General features: G+C 40.7%; 1 protein-coding gene across 3 annotated transcripts in view; it reads right to left on the bottom strand.

The window, feature by feature from the left end:
- Nucleotides 1-8,167: 8,167 nt before the first annotated feature.
- EDA2R (ectodysplasin A2 receptor) overlaps nt 8,168-12,361 on the bottom strand; it is a 62,714-nt gene continuing 58,520 nt past the window's right edge. The window contains exons 4-6 of one of the 3 annotated variants that reach the window (XM_072956535.1): nt 11,670-11,834; nt 8,735-8,791; nt 8,168-8,550 (exon numbers count right to left, since the gene is read on the bottom strand). In XM_072956535.1, coding sequence (XP_072812636.1) covers nt 8,168-8,550; nt 8,735-8,791; nt 11,670-11,834 — 605 coding nt within the window. The remainder of the gene's footprint in view (nt 8,551-8,734; nt 8,792-11,669; nt 11,835-12,361) is intronic. The other 2 variants (XM_072956536.1, XM_031675205.2) reach the window with 2 other exon arrangements.

The following is a 12,361-nucleotide window of genomic DNA, read 5'->3' on the forward strand; positions in this document are numbered from 1 at the left end:
ATAAGTTCCTTCTAGATGCATCCTTTCTCTTTCCTTCAGACTATGCAGAGAGCTCAAAATGAAGAGGACTGAAGAGGACTCTCTGTTTCTGTCTCTTTCTTTTGTCCTAACTGAGTAACTGGGTTGTATGTGTGTGTGTGTGTGTGTGTGTGTGTGTGTGTGTGAGAGAGAGAGAGAGAGAGAGAGAGTCTGTCTGTCTTAGAGAGAGAGAGGTTGACTGAGATAGAGATTGTTTCTGGCAATGCAGGTGTTTGGAAAATAATTAAATTGTTAAATCAACACAAGTCTACTCAGATCAGTGATCATAAAATATTTTTAAAAATAGTTTTATTGAGGTATATTTTACATATTATAAAATGCATCCATTTCAAGTGTACAGTTCAACAATTTTTATACACTTTACTAAGTGTTGCAGCCATCATCATAACTCAATTTTAGAACATTTTCATCCCCTTCATGCTTATTTACATTTATAGATCTTCCTCAGCTTACAGTCAGGTTATGTGCTGATAAATATATCATAAGTTGAAAATGCATTTAATACACCTAAGCTACCAACTATCATAGCATAGACTAGCCTACCTTAAATGTGCTCAGAACACTTAAACATTAACCTACAGTTGGGGAAAATCATCTAACACAAAGCTTATTTTATATTATATTGTTGAATATCTCATGTAATTTATTGAATACTGTACTGAATGTGAAAAACAGAATGGTTGTACGGATACAGAATGGCTGTGAGTATATCAGTGGTTACCTTCAGGATTTCATGGATGATTGGGGGATGTAGCTCACTGCTGCTGCCCAGAATCACAAAAGAGTATTATAGTGCATGTTGCTAGCCTAGGAAAAGATCAAAATTCAAAACTTGAAGTATTGTTCCTACTGAATGCTTATTGTTTTCACCCCATCATAAAGTCAAAAAGTTCTAAGTCGAACCATCATAAAGTAGAGACCATCTATAATTCCTTTTCTCACCCCCAGCCCCAGGCAACCACAAATATACATTCTGTCTCTATCAGTTTGTCTATATGGATATTTTATATAAATGGAATCACGTAATATGTGATCTCCTGTGTCTGGCTTTTCCACTTGGCTTGCTTTGAGGTTCATTTATGACATATTGTGTGTCAGCTCAATCCTTTGTATTACTAAATATTCCATTATATGTATATATGACAATTTGCTTATCCATTCATTAGTTGATAGACATCTGGGTTATTTCTACTTTTTTGATATTATAAATAATGTTTCTATGAATATTTGTGTAAAAGTTTCATGTGCACATATGTATTTAATTATCTTGGGGTATATATATATAGTGGAATTATTGGATCATATGGTAATTCTAATTTTAACTTTTAGAGAAACTACCAGACTGTTTTCAAAAGTGGGTGCACCATTTTACAAACCCACTAGCAATGTATGAGCGTCCCCATTTATCCATATCTTTGTCAACATGTGTTGTTGTCAGGATCACAGAATATTAAAGATGAGAGGAACTTGATTTCTCTAGCTCTTAAATAACATCATAGTAAAGCACAGCATTCAAAGTTAAGTAGTATCTCTTTAGGCGGTTCCTTGAATCCAATGAGATGGTAGACACAAACACAGACTCCGAAATGGCCAGTTAGTACTCTTAAGAGATAATCATCTAGATGGTCTAGACATAATATGCTTATATTTTTTTAAACAAAATTATGATTAAAATGAAAACACACACACAAACTCCTAGAGATTTTAAAGACCTCAAAGACATGCACAGTCCTCTTAGGGCCATGAAACCCTGTTTATGAAGTATTAATTTAGATCACAAGATTTTCTAGTAGATCTGTAGCACAGACAAAAAGATAAATGTCATAAACAATTCAAAAAATATAGAGGGAGAGCTTGGAGTATAACCCAGATCTCCTAGGTGACAAGTCAGTGGATTCCAATACCTCTGGTGCTGGATTAACTGATAAGAAACACATTTCCTTGCTGTACTCACTGAGCAAAGCCACATCAGCCAAATGAGGTACTTTAGTTCTTTGAAAGTAGAGGAATAAACAAGGTATTTGGCTGTATTTGTCATTATTGGCTAATATGACATATATTCAGATCATCAGAAGTAACAATTCTGCCAGTAGCCACACATACATATGGCTCAAGATTAAACAAAATCTCTATAAATAACCAACTTAGGAAGGAATAGAAGTTAAAATTTATCTACATTAAATGCAAAACACCAGAGACCTTGGTAGTGAGGTAAGCAGGGGGTTGGGGCATGAGAGATTATTTTCCCAGTATAGTAGGGCTGTGTGTTGGGGAGAGGGTGCTGCAGTATTGACACTTTTAGCTAGCCTGGGTCTGAGAACCTTGGAGGAGAAAGCTGCTTTCTTAGACTCCTCTCTGTCAAAATCCAAATTCAGGTGTACAGAGAAGATACTGAATCAAAAATCCAATCACATCCCCAGCAAACACATCCCCTCTGTTATAAATAATGACAACTTTCTTTTGCTAGTTCAAATATAGACAACTCAACTATTATCTAGTCTTCTGGGCATATTGAAAACATTTCTATCAAGTGCCATTTATGCTTCCACTGACCAATAACCCCTAAATAGAAAAGATACATGAAAGCAAGGCCTTCAAAGATGCTTGCTCTTTAAAAGCAATGAGAAGGAAATCTTTAAAAGCATCTGCCATGGGACAAACACTTCAGTGTGATATTTTCCATGGCTAACCACAATTATAAAGAAGAAAAGCATGCTTCACCACACCTCTACCCAAGATACCTTAAAAAGCAAAGTAAAACTTCATTTCCTTATTCTAATTGCTAACTACAATTTTTGAACTTCAGAATGAAAGTTAGAACCAAGGTGATTCTGGGTATGACTTGGGATGGTCAGATAATGTTCTCACCATGAGGACCCTGCTCCTGACTGGCACATCTGTGCACTGAGGTAGTCCCAGTAACCAAATCTAGTGTCTTAATTGCTACAGAAAAGTTCAGTGCTAAGAAGTTATTCTGGGCTGGGTATTTTAGCCAGGAAGTTTGTTGCCTTGAGTGGGGCTTACAATGAGCTTTGTCATGATTATTTGTGGATATACTATTGGGGAATTTAGCTACATGGCTGCTGGTTTTTCTTCAGTGTTTCCCCCAGGGCCACTATGGTAACTGCACCATCTTAAAGCAGTTGTTAAAGAGAAGCCATGAAATGGGAGAGAAAGTGGTGGTCTGGGGATCAGGAGACTTGAACCAGATTGATTGCTGGCCTGACAAGCCATGTATTTAATATGAGCTGGTTTTCTCATCTTTAAAAAGGATATAATAACACCCTATTCAGGAGCTTGTGAGGATTAAATGAGACTATAAAAGTAAAAGAGCTTTGTAAATTATAAGTCTAGAGCAGGCACAGTGAAGAGGGCTGGCTGTAACATTTTATCATTATATTATTGTTATTACAACTGTGATATATCACTATCTTTCCCATAGATGCAGTAGCATTAGACTTGGGCTTGAACCACAGCCAGGCATATGGTGACCTTTGAACACCTAAAGCCTGCTCAAGCTGAATCACCTTTTGTTTGGGTAATTAGTTTTTGCCCTACCAGAAGCAGTAGATATGACTAATTAGAGCCAGTGAGTTAAGAATAAACTGTCCCAGAAAGAAAAATACAGAGAACCTAAAAATCAAGGCCTAAACCCTTGGCTCACACATATTTATTAGCACTTATATGAGGCCAGGCTGCCTGGTGCAGGCTTGTAATTCGACTGCTTCTAATTCTCAGTCCAGTACAATGGGGTGTTTTTTCCAAGTGCTTTTTAGCACCCTGACTTATGGGTTGCCTTAGGGGGGCCTTAATCAGTGTTTGTAGATAAACTATCCCCAAAGATGTATTTAATAAAATCCTGAAAGCAGAGATCTTCTTGTAAGGAACATTCATTTGCCAGGGGTAGGACTTGGTGACGAAGTGTACATGCTACCTAATATACTTAATTAACTACAGAGTACTTGTGGGACAGGAACTAGCTGTGCAGGCCTCAGAAAAATAATCAGATAATAAAGAAGAATACAGCCTCCAAGGAGCTTGTTCCTCCCTAGTTATGAGATTTCTAAGTAGGAATTAAAGCAAAAGCACACTTCTGAAAGAATCGAATGGGAAGGGGTGGTGAGAAAACTGGGATCCAATAGACATGTCAATAGAAAGAGGCAGTGGGGCTCCTTTCCTCTCCCTACTCAGCTGCCCCTGTATATATTGGGAAATATCTTTGGGGGACTGATGGGAGGGAGTTTGGGGAAATCAGGCTCCAATCTAGGCTCAGAAATTTTCTGTAAGGTTACAAGAGGGCAAATTCCAGCTCTGCTGCCTGCTGGAGGTGGAGATTTATAGCATTTCAAATAAATTATGAGGCCCAGGAAATCCACAGGGATGCCCTGCCCTATGCTGCAACACAGAACTTTTGCTCTTCAAATATGTGTAAGAACTTCCAGCTGACCCAGGGAATGCAGCGAGTCTAGAGGGACCTGTAGGAAGGGGAAGGGCTTTGTAGGCCATAGGAGGTAAGAGCTTCAGATAGAGTAAAGCCAAAAGAAAAATAAATAAATAAATAAATAAATAAATAAATAAATAAATAAACAAACAAACCATCACTGTCCTGGGTGCAGATGAAGTCATGTGCTATTTTTCAATGTTAGACTATACTGCTGCCTCAGCAGCACTTAGACTATGGGACCAGTTGCTTTTTCTGGTGATGGAGATGAACTGCCTTAATCAATCTCCTAAGTCTCTTCCCTGTGCTCCTTAATGATCTTTTAAGGGTTATTTGAGCAGTGTCTAGTGGAGAGAAATAACCAGTGCCCTCCAACAGCCCTGTCTATCCCTCTGACACAGCCAAGAGTAGTGTCTTCTCTATCTGCCCTTCCCTAGCCTCTATTCTCAGCCATGGGATCCACACCTGGGTCTGGGGGTGGGCATGTGGAGCAAGTTGTCTTTCCCAACTACAAATTTCTTTGGGTAAGCTACTACTCCTGTCAAGGGCTCAGGTTCTTCATCTTTAAAATAGGCATAATGTAGGAATGAACTTTTTTAGACTATACAGCACTAAAGTGTTATAATTGACAGATTTTCTCAAATATCTGCAATCTACCTGCAGCAGGCTTTTAAATATGGGGTATTTGTCCCCCTCCCACTGCTAAATAGTCTCAAGTCATTGCCTAAATGAAGAACAGAGACTCTTAAATTGAACAGAGGAATGCAGGAGGGAGGGCAAGTAGAATGGATGCTCCTACTGGCTCCAGCCATTATCTCTTCTCTTTACACCCCAGGGGCAAAAGAGGTAAGATACAAAGACTCTTGTCTGATCTTGTAGCTATTCTCACTTTCTGACCTATTGAGGGGCAGGGATGAATGGAAATCCTCTTAACTTTGCACTGGGGTGAGATCTGGCAGAGAGTATACATCCAGGATGTCTGAAGGGTAGGGGTAGGGGAGATGGCATGAAGGGGAGAGAATAGGCTTAGTATGGTGGGCAAGGACATTACCTCATTCACATTCAGACATAAAAGTCTTGTTTGTCTCTCTACTCTTTTTTCTTCCAAAAAGAGTTGTTTTCTGCAACAGATATGCCAGAAAGCCAAAATCTTTTTACTTTAAAACACTGTCTTCCAGAAAATGAAGATTTCAAGATAGGGAGTGGTTCCTAGCCTTTATATTCACCCTTGCACCACTGAGTGTCCCTTCAAAGACCAAAGCTCTGAGATCTGAATTTGGCTCTGGGAATCTAAAGAAAGCCTTGGGCTTAAAAAGACCAGGCACCAGGAAGGGACAAAAGAGGCAAAACAGAAGATAAATAAAAGGGACTTCAGGAAATATCATTTTAAAGATTAAAAACACACTGATTTGGATCCCCACTAAAGAAAGTAAGAAACCTTATGTAGGAAGAAAGACTCTAGGGGGCAAATGAACTAGCTCCATGGTTGTCACAGCCACAGAAGTCCAAGAGATATATGGGGGATAAAGAAGTCAGGCCTCCCCTAGGATGTGTGTAGGGGTGTGTGTGTGTGTGTGTGTGTGTGTGTGTGTGTGTGTGTGTGTGTACTGGGGAGGTGTGTCTGTACAGAGGACTTAAAGTGGGAAGACTTTGATTTTGTCCCTAAAGTGCTAGATAGGTGTATCAACAGAGTACTGAGAGGCTCTTTCTTCAGGTTCATCTGTCCAAAGATGCAGGCAGTAAAACTCTGCCACATTCACTATTGTCCTCCTCCCTCTTCTCTATAATAAAGCTGAGCTATGAACATGTCTAGTAGTTCCATGGCTGGGGAAGCTGGCTTTCCCAGCTAGCTAGAATAGGAAAGCAAGAAATGCTGCTGCTCAGTCTTCAGAAAGTGGTGAAGAATCAATCCTCTAGTAGGATGGGATAGGATGTGTCCCATCCGTAGATTATAGGCTGTTGTGGATACCACATCCCACACCCCTGCTGCTGTTGTGGTATTGGAACAAGTCAGGAGAGTCCGAGGAGAATGACTGGACTGCTAGGAGCCCAAGAGACCTAGGGAGGGAGCAGAGCAAGTTAGAAATCTATGACGTGAGCTCACTAGTTCATTCCTCTCCCCATCCCTTAAAAAACAAACAAGCAAACAAACAGGGTTTAAGCCAGTGGTTAGGGTGCAACAGCAGAAATGCATCATTTATCTAGGGCAATGACATGATGACAGTTCTAGCCTACTCTACATTGGTGACATTATTTCTCACGAAACTGGGTTCAGTTTTAAGACTCCATACTTTAAAGGAACCCAAAGTGGTACTTTCTAGAGAGGAGGTGCTAGTTAGACTTCTTTAGGGCTATCATGAAATGCAGAAGCAGATGAGGTCTGTGAGGCCAAAGAAAGAGAGCCCAAGGACCCATGGGTGGTTACTACAGGGAGACAGAAAGTTTTCTTTACATTGAGCTCAATTCCACCAGTCATAGCTGCAATACACATTGGGCAGTTGTGAGCTCTCTGACACTGAAAGCATGTGAGCAAAGATGACACAAATACTGTGTGGGGTTATTATAAAAGGGAATCAAACATGGATTGGAGGACTTGGATGGGAGGTTGGACTAGATGATGTTGAAGGTATCTAGCCTGAGGTTTAATAGCAGTCTTGGCTTTTACCTACATATTTTTCACGTTTCCTTAGGTAAGAATTAGAGAGTGGGAGTCACTGGGGGACCTGGACAATATCATAGCTGGGGAAATATGGAAATGGGTGGTGAAAATAGCTCGTTAGTTGAAAAATAGGAATCTACCCTCATGCCTCATACTGCCCCATGCTACTTAAGCTTTTGAGAAAGTAACATTGGTTATGGAATAGTCACATTGATAGAGTTGGACAAGCTCTGAATTGGGGCTCTAAAACCTGGGCTGTAGCCCAGTTTGGCCACTAAAATGCTCTGTAACTTTGAACAAATCACTTTCCCCCTCTGCATCTCAGTTCCTGCCTTTATAAAATGAGGCTAACAAACTCTGAACTGCTTACCACAAAGGGATGTTATGAAGACTAGATGAGTGTAGCATATATGAAGGCATGTATAAATTGTGACTGTGGGTGAGGGAAGGAAAGAAAAAATAACATGTTTTAAACAACTCTAATGCATTAAACACTGTAAAAAGCACTAGCATGTGCATTTCTCATTCAACCCTCACAACATAAGGTAAGTAGTATTTCCTACTTTCTACAAATTAAGGATCTGAGGCTCAGAGAGGTGAAGTAATTTACACAAATTTCACATAGCATTAAGGAATGGAGGTAGATTTGAAATATAGGGCTGCCAGATGCCAAGGCTTTTATATTTTCCACTGTGCCTTGGTGTTTGTACACATGATGGGAGATAACTGAATCTGACTATTAAACAGTGGGGCCCTGAGAGAGCTTGCACAAGGCCAGGATAGAGAAACTGATGTCATGTCAACCTGGCCAGTTCCTTGACAACTGTAGGCCCAGATACATGATGTCTGAGTGACTGGCTCAAAAGATTAGCATTACCACTGTTGTCCCTCCATCAACCAATGTTCCTAATTTGCTGGCTCTTCACTCCTAGCCCCACTGAACAACAGTCCTCTAGAGGAGAATTCTGTGGGGGAGGTCCCCAATCTCTGGTCTTTCTGCCCTAACTTTCCAGCTCACCTCAGTAGAGTTAAGGGCTGGGGACTTCAAAGGACACAGTGAGCTCCAGCCTGTCTCCAGAGTTTTCAGCTGTGTTCACCCCCAAGGTCTCAGCTCCAGTATAGGAAGCAGAGCTGGAAAATTTTCGCAGGTCCAGCTCTGTGCATTCGATGGGAGTATGCACCCAGTGGGAATGGCTCTCTGAGGCACAGGAGGCCAAGATAAAAGATTCCTGTGTGGGGAAGCCATGAGTCAAGCTGCAGTCATCTTCCAGGATGGGGTTAAGTGGCTTGGTCTCAAAGATGTTTTCACTCAGTGGGGACTCAGGACTAGTCTCCTGGCCAGGTAGCACGGGGAAGAGAGATTCCTCCTCTGCTGCTTCGTCAGCCTCATACTGCAGCGAACCTCCTGAAACTTGAAGCAGAAAGCCATGGGGTCATCCAAAGGCAGGGAGGGGCTCCTCTCAGCAGGGCATCTGGTCCTGAGCACAAGATAGGGCGAAATCTGGGAACTAGTGCTCCTCTTTCCCTCCCTGGGGACCCAGGGACTGAAGTACCTAGCACCAGGCTAAGGTGATACAGTTGAGAAACACATTTACATTGGTGTATCAGATTGAGGCTACCTGGTAGTGGATCAGAAAAAAAAGAGTCAATTTCTTCAGAGAAAGAGCAACCCTTTGTGGGAAGCAGGATTTTTAAAACTGCCATCCCCTTCAACCCCACACCCTGGCCATGATCTTCATTCCTTCGTGTTATGCCTGTGTATATGCTGTGTTATATGACAAAAGGTACCTTACAGATGGAATTAAGATTATGGACTTTAAAATCCAGGAGATTATCCTGGATTACCCAGGTGGGCCCAATGTAATCACACGTGTCTTTAAAAGTAGAAGAGGGGTGCAGAAGAGTCAGAGAGAGTATCAGATATATGTGAAATGAAAAGGACTTGATCACCGTTGCTAGTTTTGAAAATGGTAAGGGGTCATGAGCCAAAGAATGTGTTTTGTCTCTAGAAACTGGGAATGGCCCTTAGATGACAGTCAGCAAGGAAGTGAGACCTCTGCCCAATAACTGCAAGGAACTGAATTCTTCCAGCTTCCTGAATGATCAAGGAAATGGATTCTCTCCTAGAGCTTTCAGAAGGGAATGCATTCATGTATAACTGAAAAATTGTGCTCTGCACTGGAACTTGACACAAAATTGTAAAATGACCATAACTCAATAAAAAATGTTTAAAAGAAAAGTACTAGGGATGTAATGCACAGCACAATAAATATAATTAACACTGTTATACGTCATATGTGAAAGTTGTTAAGAGAGTAAATTCTAAGAGTTCTCATCACAAGGAAAAAAATTCTATTTAATTTTGTATCTATGTGAGATGATGGATGTTCATTAAACTTATGTTGTACAACTTGAAAAAAAAAAAAGAAAAGAATGCAACCTTAGCAAACATCTTGATTTCTGCCTAGTGAGAGTCAAGGTAAAGATCCAGCCAAGCCTACAAATCTTCTGATCTATGGAAATAGATAATAAGTAGGTGTTGTTTTAAGTCATTAAATGTGTGGTAATTTGTTATTACAGTGATAGACATGCATAAGTCTGATTCACTATCAGGTTACAAACTGAAAGACTATGGAATGCATGTTGGTTTGATCCCCATATTGTGGTTGTGTTTTTTTAATTAAAACCCATTGTCAGAGCTCAATATTATTTCATACAAAAATCCAGATTTTTGGCTTCTCTTGAAAATTCAGAAGATCATGAAACATTCAATATTCCCACATGGCAACAAACAGCTGAAGCTGCTTAGTAGTAGATTCCCCTTTTAGAGAGGATGAACTATTTAGTTTGCCACAGTCCCTATTCCTCTCTATTGGACTTTATACTGGGTCTAATTCACATATTAATCTCACTTGTACAACCGCAGTATGCATGTAAGTCAGTGACTCCTGACAAACACCTTCCCTAAATGAAAAAATGTCTAATCCTATTTCTCCTATGGAGACCCTGAGGGAGCTGCCTACCCTTGTGTTCCCAGAAAAGGGTACTGCAATATTATCTTGAGGACAGAGGAGGAGCAGAGAAGGGTTATCCATTTCTCCCCTCCTGAGGCAGGAGGAAGGAGACAGGCATCTCACAGATGTTGCCTCATCTTCTTCTTTCTGGGCCCTGGGGCCCAAATGGTTCATGTCCCATGTTTCATGCCCATGCCCAGGGACTGGGCAATAGCTCTTATCTGAGAAACTAGCCTCCAAAGTAAGAGACAGGTTGGTCCACCCTTGGCCACAATATTCCAGGCCAACGAGTAGAGGAGAGAGAAGTAGAGTTTGAGAAGGGTCATAAAGGTCCAACAGTGTTCCCCTTGTGCCGTGCATTCCCTGAAATTCTAGATTCACCTCTACTTAAGCCAAACATATCTGCTAGGCTTTTTGAAGATCATCTGGCAGGCACTAGAGCCAAACTGGCCAAGGCAGGCCTACTTAAGAAGGATTTTCCCACACAAACAGAGGTTGAAAAAAATTGTGTTGCTTTGGGTCAAGTATCCAATGGGCTGAAGAGGAGTTCTAAGTACCTGCATATCCAGTAAAATATATCCTCCTTCTTCCTTACTAGACCAACTCCACTTACTAGCCTCGGTCCTTATTTTGGTGTCTCTGCCTAGTTCTCAGTTCCTGTGATGGCAATGAAGCTGCACTGAGCCTCAGTATTCTTGACTAAATATCTAAACCCTTGCCTGATCCTGGCCAGCCAGCATCCCACCTTCCCCATCTTTCCCCTCAGTGATCTGGACTTTCTGTCCCACATTCTAGGCTAATGGCTAGAGTTGGTGCTGAAAACAGATCCCGATATTAATCCGGGCTTTAAATATGACCTTCAATCTAAGATTTCACATGGCCATGTCCTATGGGCTGGCCCAGACCTCTCTGGGTATAATTATTTTCTGAGGATAAATGTCTAAGCTTGCCAACTCTTCTGGACACTGGACTCTCAGTTACCTATATTTCAGTTGTTATTGTACTGATAACTGTTGCCTTAGACCTCATTCATATTTATTAGAGTCGTGTCTCATTTCAGCCAGCCTTCCTCCATTCCTGACATGCTCCAGAATCTATAGCTGTTAGTAGAAATGAAGACTTGTAAAAGGACTCAGAAATCAACTTTCTCTCTCATTTTAAAGATTAAGGAGAAAGAGGCTTAAAGAAGCTAGATGACCTATCCAAAGTTACACAATGATTTAGAAGTGGATTTAGAATTTAGGTCCCCAGATTCCTTTCCCAACGGTTTTCCCATAATGTTGTATTCCTTTATGAACCCCTACACCTTAATGAATCAGTCCTATAAACTCACAGGATCATCCTCAATCATCTCTGAAGTCTCATGCTTTCTTTTGCCACCCCCTAGAGAGTCCATCCTTGGGGTTTTCCAGGCTGTAGGGAAGCCTCATTAACTCTCAGCCCCAGAAAATGTCTCTCTTCTGCTAGTCAGAGCCTTGATCCTGATTCAGGTAATACATGAAGCAGCTACCCTTACCACGCTGGCAATGTCTGTTGAAGAATTGCTTGCAGTAGAGGAAGAAGAGCCCCAGGAAGGCCAGGGTAAACACCATGAGCAGACTGCTCACCAGTGCAACAAGTGTGGCCTCCTGAGGGGACACTGTGGGTACATCTGCCTTCACTAAGCTCAACTGGAAGGCACCTGTGAGACAAGAAAGTGGGAGAGGTCAGTCATTGTAGGTAGTCAATAGTCACCCTGACACTGGACCTGTACTTTCTCAGACCAACATCCTGTCCCTAGTGTCTTCTTCAATTAGGACTGCTAAACTAGTTTTACTTCTTTGTGGCAAAAGTATAAAGAATAAAGTAGAGAAACTTTCATATACTGCTAGTATGGTATAAATTAGCACAGTTATTTGAAGATGCACATATCCTATGATCTTTCTATGTCACATCTAGTTATATAACCTAGGAAAATAGAAACAAACTAAAATACTCATCAGTAGGGCACATGATAAATAAATCATGATATAATTCTGTAATGTAATATATAATAATATCATATAGATGATAATATGATTATATAGCATTTAAAATAAAAGACCTGTATGGATGAATATAACTGATCCAGAGGGGAAAAGCAAAGTGGAGAAAGAGAGTATATAGCTTGATATTTGTATCAAGTACTTATATATAAAACATAAAATATAAATAATAGCAGATATTGCT

The sequence above is a fragment of the Vicugna pacos genome, chromosome X (assembly GCF_048564905.1).
Source record: "Vicugna pacos chromosome X, VicPac4, whole genome shotgun sequence".
In the NCBI taxonomy this organism is placed as follows: domain Eukaryota; kingdom Metazoa; phylum Chordata; class Mammalia; order Artiodactyla; family Camelidae; genus Vicugna; species Vicugna pacos.